This window comes from Erinaceus europaeus, chromosome 6 (assembly GCF_950295315.1).
Source record: "Erinaceus europaeus chromosome 6, mEriEur2.1, whole genome shotgun sequence".
Classification (NCBI taxonomy): Eukaryota; Metazoa; Chordata; class Mammalia; order Eulipotyphla; family Erinaceidae; genus Erinaceus; species Erinaceus europaeus.
In genome coordinates this window covers 72,974,456-72,981,909 of record NC_080167.1, presented here as the reverse complement: position 1 = coordinate 72,981,909, position 7,454 = coordinate 72,974,456, and the positions used below count along the sequence as shown (strand labels likewise).

General features: G+C 61.6%; 1 protein-coding gene across 3 annotated transcripts; it reads left to right on the top strand.

The window, feature by feature from the left end:
- Positions 1-555: 555 nt before the first annotated feature.
- On the top strand, positions 556-6,866 carry LOC103125832 (lysozyme-like protein 1). 3 transcript variants are annotated; one of them, XM_060192523.1, is made up of 7 exons: positions 556-802; positions 1,715-1,874; positions 1,951-2,192; positions 2,736-2,893; positions 4,205-4,363; positions 6,343-6,421; positions 6,676-6,866. In XM_060192523.1, the coding sequence occupies exons 3-7, from the start codon at positions 2,074-2,076 to the stop codon at positions 6,743-6,745; spliced, it is 585 nt and encodes a 194-aa protein (XP_060048506.1). In that variant the 5' UTR covers positions 556-802; positions 1,715-1,874; positions 1,951-2,073; the 3' UTR covers positions 6,746-6,866. The 3 variants fall into 3 exon arrangements, with proteins under 3 accessions (XP_060048506.1, XP_007536733.1, XP_060048507.1); XM_007536671.2 differs by lacking the exons at positions 1,715-1,874; positions 1,951-2,192; XM_060192524.1 differs by lacking the exons at positions 556-802; positions 1,715-1,874 and having other exon boundaries at positions 1,892-2,192.
- Positions 6,867-7,454: the final 588 nt, after the last annotated feature.

Sequence of the window (7,454 nt, the reverse complement as noted above, 5' to 3'; positions counted from 1 at the left end):
CCAGCGTAAGGATCCCGGTTCGAGCCCCCAGCTTCCCACCTGCAGGGGGGGTTGCTTCACAAGCAGTGAAGCAGGTCTGCAGGTGTCTGTCTTTCTCTCCCCATCTCTGTCTTCCCCTCCTCTCTCCATTTCTCTCTGTCCTATCCAACAATGACATCAATAACAACAACAATAAAAAAAAGAAAGAGAAGGGAAAATAAATATTTTAAAAAAAAACTCCTGCTTAGCTCTGTGTATCTCAGTGAAATTTAATTTCTATCATGCCAGTAAATCTGAGAGTGGACATAAATGGACAATAAAACTGGCCCTTTAATTACCAGCCGACTATGTTAAACAGCAAATATTAAACTCATGAGTCCTACTCAATTTTGAAGATCTCAGTAAGAAATAGTTTTAAAACAGTGATGTAATTTTCTAAGACATTTGACTCCCTTATTCAAATTGTAAACGCTAATTTCACCTGTCTCCCTGTTTTAGAGCTTAGTTATGTGTGTTAATGTGACTTGCAGCTTCATGAGGGGCTCCTAGCTGTAGGGCCTGTGGTGGGGCGCTAGGGAGGGAGGGAGGGGGCTCCTGTGGGGTCACTGGGGAGCCTAGGATTCCATGAGGCCAGAGGATTGTGGCCTCAGGTCCTGAGGCGGAATTCTAGAACCTCCAGCAGTTGGGAACACAAGAGCTGAACTGCTGCCTCCCTGGGGCTCTGGGACAGGATCCCCGTGCCTGTGGTGTGTGGTGTGCGAAGCAGGAATGTCCTCGTGGGCTGCAGGGGCCCCTGCCCGGCTGCCCGGCAGCCACTGACTGAGTGAGTGCGGTGCTGGGGCCGCGATTAGGACCCAGGTCAGAGGAGCCAAAGGCCAAAAGCCCTGCTCCTCGGTGGGATGGCGCTCACCCTCATGAAGGAAGGTGGGATGGCGTTCACCCTCATGAAGGAAAGTGGGGACACAACCCAGGTGAAGGGTGGAGACACAGCCCCCAGGTGAGGGTGTAGACACAGCCCAGGTGAGGGTGTAGACAGCCCCCAGGTGAGAGGTACAGACACAGCCCCAGGTGAGGGGTACAGACACAGCCCCCAGGTGAGGGTACAGACACAGCCCCCAGGTGAGGGTACAGACACAGCCCCAGGTGAGGGTGGAGACAGCCCCAGGTGAGGTGCAGACCCTGCCATGGGAGCTCTTCCGCTCTTTGCTGGGCACCAGTCTGTGCCCTGGCAACATGTGGGACCCTCCCCGAGCCGACCCTGCGTGCTCTGCCCTCCCGCGGCTCCGTGTGCCATTGGTGGGAGCCGAGCCGTTGGTTGGTGGCACTTGTGGCACTAAGCATCATCACCTCCAATTCCATCGTTCTGTCCCATGAGAAGGTCTTAGATGTGTGTGTTTAGTGAGCTGCGGTGGGGGAGAAGCAGGCATCACCCTTTGGGACCAGGGACCCAGCCTAGGGCGCCCCCGCCCCCGCCCCCGCCCCCGCCCCGTGTGCAAGTCCAGCACCCGGCCGTGGAGCAGCTCCTGGCTCTGGGCAGCTGCCCTGAGGGGCAGAAATGCTTTCTCCCTTGCCCCGCCCCCTGCCCCTTGCCCCTGCCCCTTGCCCCCTACCTTCTGCCTCCTGCTCTCTGCTACCTGCCCCCTGCTCCTTGCCCCCCTAACCCCTGCCCCCTGCCCCTTGCTTCCTGTGCCCTTCCCTCCTGGCCACTGGCCCCTGCCCCCTGCTCACAGGTCAGGCTGGGCAGCAGCTGCTCTGACAGCAAGTGACCTGGGAAGCCAGGAGCACCCTTGGGCAGCCTCTCAATCTCCCAGACTCCCCTTTGAGAGACTCCCTCCTCCTGTCTCGCTTGGCTAGGCCTCACAGGCCCCTCCTGCCCGACAGTGGACACTACACTGGTAGGAGCCCCTGGCGCAGGGGTGGGGAGCTCAGGGGAGCCCTGCCCAGTGACTGAAGCTACCTCCCCCCAAAAAGAACACCAAGACGGAGGAAGGACCTCCCCCCACAAATGCCGGGACACAGAGGGAGGGAGAGCGGGTGCCAGCATGTGCCCACCAGGCCCGCAGGGCATCACGGAGAACCTGCACACAGCACCACATGCCCCTGGCATCGGTCTCCCTGTGCAGGGACCACCATCTGCCCATGGACACTCAGACCCAGCAGGTCTCAGGAGTCTGTCCGAGGAGGCCTGGGCTGAGTCCCTGTGTCCTGTCCACGTAGCCCCCAGGCTGTCAGGTATCCTGCCCAGGTAGCCCCCAGGCTGTCAGGTGTCCTGCTCAGGTAGCCCCCAGGCCGTCAGGAATCCTGCCCAGGTAGCCCCCAGGCTGTCAGGTGTCCTGCCCAGGTAGCCCCCAGGCCATCAGGTGTCCTGCCCAGGTAGCCCCTAGCCCATCAGGTGTCCTGCCCAGGTAGCCCCCAGGCCGTCAGGTGTCCTGCCCAGGTAGCCCCCAGGCCGTCAGGTGTCCTGCTCAGGTAGCCCCCAGTCTGTCAGGTGTCCTGCCCAGGTAGCCCCCAGGCCGTCAGGTGTCCTGCCCAGGTAGCCCCCAGGCCATCAGGTGTCCTGCCCAGGTAGCTCCTAGGCCATCAGCATGGGGACAAGGAGCACAGGGCCCAGAGTCCAGCCTTGCACCTCACAGCCTTCACCTCGGCTGACTCCCCGCTGCTGCTGAGCGTGATAGCCGGGGACCCCTCCTCCAGGCTGTGCTCCATGTGGTGGCCTCAGGACTCGGGGTGAAGGCATCTGCCCCCCACCCACACAGGCCCTGCTCCTCTGGCCCGGGGATGAAGGCGGCCAGCGTCCTGGTCCTGCTGGGCTGCCTGCTGTCTGCCCAGCCCAAGGTCTACACCCGCTGCAAACTGGCCAAGATCTTCTCCAGGGCCGGCCTGGACAACTTCCAGGGCTTCAGCCTTGGCAACTGTGAGGCTGCCCTGCCCCCACACCCCTCCCTGGAGTCAGGCACCAGGGCCCCATACACCTCCCTCAGCCTGGCCCAGGGCCCAGAAACCGGCCCCCCACCCCATCCTGGAGACCTGCAAGGGTCAGTGGGCCAGCAGAACCATCCACCTGCCTGGCTGCTGCTGGGGGTGGAGGTGGGACACTGTCAGCCCAGTCTACACTGGCAAGGGCTCGGGGCAGAGCACCTACAGGTGCCAGGCTGTCTGGAGCAGGGCTGGAAAGCACCTGGCCTGGCCGCCCCCCTCCAAGAGACCTGCTGGCCCCCCACCCTCCAGGGATCTGCCTGACCCCCATCCCACCCTCCAGGGATCTGCCTGACCCCCATCCCGCCCTCCAGGGATCTGTCTGACCCCCATCCCGCCCTCCAGGGATCTGTCTGACCCCCATCCCGCCCTCCAGGGATCTGCCTGGTCCCCCTCCCCCCCTCCAGGGATCTGCCTGGTCCCCCTCCCCCCCTCCAGGGATCTGCCTGGCCCCCCTCCCCCCCTCCAGGGATCTGCCTGGCCCCCCTCCCCCCCTCCAGGGATCTGCCTGGCCCCCCTCCCCCCCTCCAGGGATCTGCCTGGCCCCCCTCCCCCCTCCAGGGATCTGCCTGGCCCCCCTCCCCCCCTCCAGGGATCTGCCTGACCCCCCTCCCCCCCTCCAGGGATCTGCCTGACCCCCCTCCCCCCTCCAGGGATCTGCCTGACCCCCCTCCCCCCCTCCAGGGATCTGCCTGACCCCCCTCCCCCCCTCCAGGGATCTGCCTGACCCCCCTCCCCCCCTCCAGGGACCTGCCTGACCCCCCTCCCCCCCTCCAGGGATCTGCCTGACCCCTCTCCCCCCCTCCAGGGATCTGCCTGACCCCCCTCCCCCCCTCCAGGGATCTGCCTGACCCCCCTCCCCCCCTCCAGGGATCTGCCTGACCCCCCTCCCCCCCTCCAGGGATCTGCCTGACCCCCCTCCCCCCCTCCAGGGATCTGCCTGACCCCCCTCCCCCCCTCCAGGGATCTGCCTGACCCCCCTCCCCCCCTCCAGGGATCTGCCTGACCCCCCTCCCCCCCTCCAGGGATCTGCCTGACCCCCATCCCCCCCTCCAGGGATCTGCCTAAACCCCATCCCACCCCCAGGGATCTGCCTAAACCCCCATCCCACCCCCAGGGATCTACCTGACCCCCAGGGATTTTCCTGACCCCCAGGGATCTGCCTGACCCCCAGGTATCTGCCTGGCCCCCAGGGATCTGCCTGGCCCCAGGGATTTTCCTGACCCCCAGGGATTTTCCTGATCCCCAGGGATCTGCCTGGCATACTACGAGAGCCGATACAACACGACGGCACAGAAGCAGCTGAAGGACGGCAGCACCGACTACGGAATCTTCCAGATCAACAGCTTTACCTGGTGCCGCCGTGAGAAGCTGCAGGAGCAAAACCGCTGCCACGTGGCCTGTTCAGGTAGGGCCCTGTCAGGTGTCCTGCTCAGGTAGCACCCTGACTGTCAAGTGTCCTGTCCAGGTAGCACCCTGACTGTCAGGTGTCCTGTTCAGGTAGCCCCCTGACTGTCAGGTGTCCTGTCCAGGTAGCGTCCTGACTGTCAGGTGTCCTGTTCAGGTAGCCCCCTGACTGTCAGGTGTCCTGTTCAGGTAGTGCCCTGACTGTCAGGTGTCCTGCTCAGGTAGCACCCTGACTGTCAGGTGTCCTGTCCAGGTAGCGTCCTGACTGTCAGGTGTCCTGTTCAGGTAGCCCCCTGACTGTCAGGTGTCCTGTTCAGGTAGCGCCCTGACTGTCAGGTGTCCTGCTCAGGTAGCACCCTGTCAGGTGTCCTGCTCAGGTAGCACCCTGACTGTCAGGTGTCCTGTTCAGGTAGCCCCCTGACTGTCAGGTGTCCTGTTCAGGTAGCGCCCTGACTGTCAGGTGTCCTGCTCAGGTAACACCCTGACTGTCAGGTGTCCTGTCCAGGTAGCGTCCTGACTGTCAGGTGTCCTATTCAGGTAGCCCCCTGACTTGTCAGGTGTCCTGTCCAGGTAGCGTCCTGTCAGGTGTCCTGTTCAGGTAGTGTCCTGACTGTCAGGTGTCCTGTTCAGGTAGCCCTCTGACTGTCAGGTTTCCTGCTCAGGTAGCGTCGTGACTGTCAGGTGTCCTGCTCAGGTAGTGCCCTGTCTGTCAGGTGTCCTGCCCAGGTAGCCCCCTGACTGTCCGGTGTCCTGTCCAGGTAGCCCCCCTGACTGTCAGGTGTCTTGCTCAGGTAGCCCCCTGACTGTCAGGTGTCCTGCCCAGGTAGCCCCCTGACTGTCAGGTGTCCTGCTCAGGTAGCGCCCTGACTGTCAGGTGTCCTGCCCAGGTAGCGTCCTGACTGCCAGGTATCCTGTCCAGGTAGTCCCATGACTGTCAAGTGTCCTGCCCAGGTAGCGTCCTGACTGTGAGGTGTCCTGTTCAGGTAGCACCCTGACTGTCAGGTGTCCTGCTCAGGTAGCTCCCTGACTGTCAGGTGTCCTGCCCAGGTAGCTCCCTGACTGTCAGGTGTCCTGCTCAGGTAGCCCCCTGACTGTCAGGTGTCCTACTCAGGTAGCCCCCTGAATGTCAGGTGTTCTGCCCAGGTAGACCTCAGGCTAGTCAGCGTGGGGGACAAGGAGCACAGGACCCAGGGTCCAGCCCTGAACCTGTTCAACAGGTGCTGTGGCCTCTCTCTTCCACTCTGTCTCCTCCTCTCTGTGTCTCTTCTGTTTTTCTCCTGTCTTTCTCTCCCTCTGTCTCTTTCCCCATTCTGTCTCTCTCCTCTCTGTCTCTCTCATCTGTTTTTCTCCTGTCTTTCTCTCCCTCTCTGTCTCCCCATTCTGTCTCTCTCCTCTCTGTCTCTCTCATCTGTTTTTCTCCTGTCTTTCTCTCCTTCTCCGTCTCTTTCCCCATTCTGTCTGTCTCCTCTCTGTCTTTCTCCTTTGTTTTTCTCCTGTCTCTTTCTTCCTCTCTGTCTCGTCTCTAACAAGCATGTCCACCCAGTTAGAGCAGGAGTTCAGCTGCACAGATGGTATCCTTGGCCACACACTATCCACTGGCTCCCCAGAAGCACCTCAGGGCCCTTCAGAGCTGTGGTCTCTCCTCTCTGTGTCTCTCCCTTCCTCTGTCTCTGTCTCTGACTCTCCCTTTCCATATGAAGAGCCCAGCCTGGAGCATCCCTGCTTCAGAGTGGCACTAATCAAAGGCCTGGCAGTCACTTACAGACCACCCCTTCTTAAGGACCCGGGGGAAACCATGTCCCGGGCCTGGTGGCTGCCCTGTCAGGCCCCTGTCCACCTGCCTCTGTCTGTCCGTGTCGGGTCAGAATCCTGGCGTGGCGGTTGTCACTGGTCCTCCTGCCAATGACAGGCACATGGGCTGTCCCCACAGGACAGGGGGAGGAGTGCTCTGCCCCTCACAAGCCCATCCCCCCTTTCCAGCCCTGCTCACGGACGACCTCACGGACGCCATCATTTGCGCCAAGAAGATTATCAAGGAGACAGAAGGGATGAACTACTGGTGAGCACCCTGCCCCACCTGGGGGCACTCCAGGGTGGGGGTGGCCCAGAGAACGTGAGCCCTGCTCCCCAGCACCGAGGTGGCAGCAGCCGGCGTCTGGAGTGACCCGGCCACCAGGCTGGGCCCAATGGCCAGGCGTCACCACTGGAAGGCAGAGGAGGGCCGGGGCCGGGGCACAGGTGGCATCATGGTGCAGGGAGCTTCTGGAATTCCTCATGGCCGGGAATCCCCATACCCTGCCTACTCGTCCGCAGGCAGGGCTGGAAGAGCCACTGTGAGGGCAAGGACCTCAGCGAGTGGAAGAAGGGCTGCGAGGTCTCCTGAGTGGACGCTGGCCCAGCCTGCAGCCTCCCCACACCTGACCCCCCTCTTCTCTGACCCGCACCCCAGCACAGGAGGGGACAGACAAATGTATTTTGGGGAATAAATGTCTCCACTTTAATGTCACCCTGACTGTCTCAGTGCTGTCCTAAGGGGAGTTCAAACTCAGGACACACCAGGGAGAAGTTGATGGTCACAGCAAGGCTCCTGCTGGCCTGGCCCTGGTGCCTGGCCCTGGTCACTGGTCCTGGTCACTGTTCCTGGTCACTGTCCCTGTCCATTGTCCCTGGCCACTGCCCCTGCTCAAAATCTCTGGTGACTGATCCTGGTCACTGTCCGCGGTCACTCTAGTCACTGTCCTTGGTGATCCTAGTGATTGTCCCTGGTCACTGTCCCTGGTCACTGTCCCTGGCCATTGTCTCTGGTCATTGTCCCTGGCCATTGTCTCTGGCCATTGTCCCTAGTGACTGCCCCTGGTCATTGTTGTGGTCATCATCTCTAGTGACTGTCCCTGGCCATTATCTCTGGTCATTGGCCCTGTTGACTGTCCCTGGCCATTGTCTCTGGTGACGGTCCCTGGCCATTGTCTCTGGTCACTGGCCCTGGCCATTGTCTCTGGTCACTGGCCCTGGCCATTATCTCTGGTGACTGCCCATGGTCATTGTTGTGGTCATCATCTCTAGTGATTGTCCCTGGCCATTGTCTCTGGTGA

Excerpts from the sequence above, each read along its gene's own strand:
- LOC103125832 (XM_060192523.1), top strand. The coding sequence starts at position 2,074 with ATGCCCCTGGCATCGGTCTCCCTGTGCAGGGACCACCATCTGCCCATG. Across the intron at positions 4,364-6,342 it reads CTGCCACGTGGCCTGTTCAG|CCCTGCTCACGGACGACCTC; the intron begins GTAGGGCCCTGT and ends CCCCCTTTCCAG. Across the intron at positions 6,422-6,675 it reads ACAGAAGGGATGAACTACTG|GCAGGGCTGGAAGAGCCACT; the intron begins GTGAGCACCCTG and ends ACTCGTCCGCAG.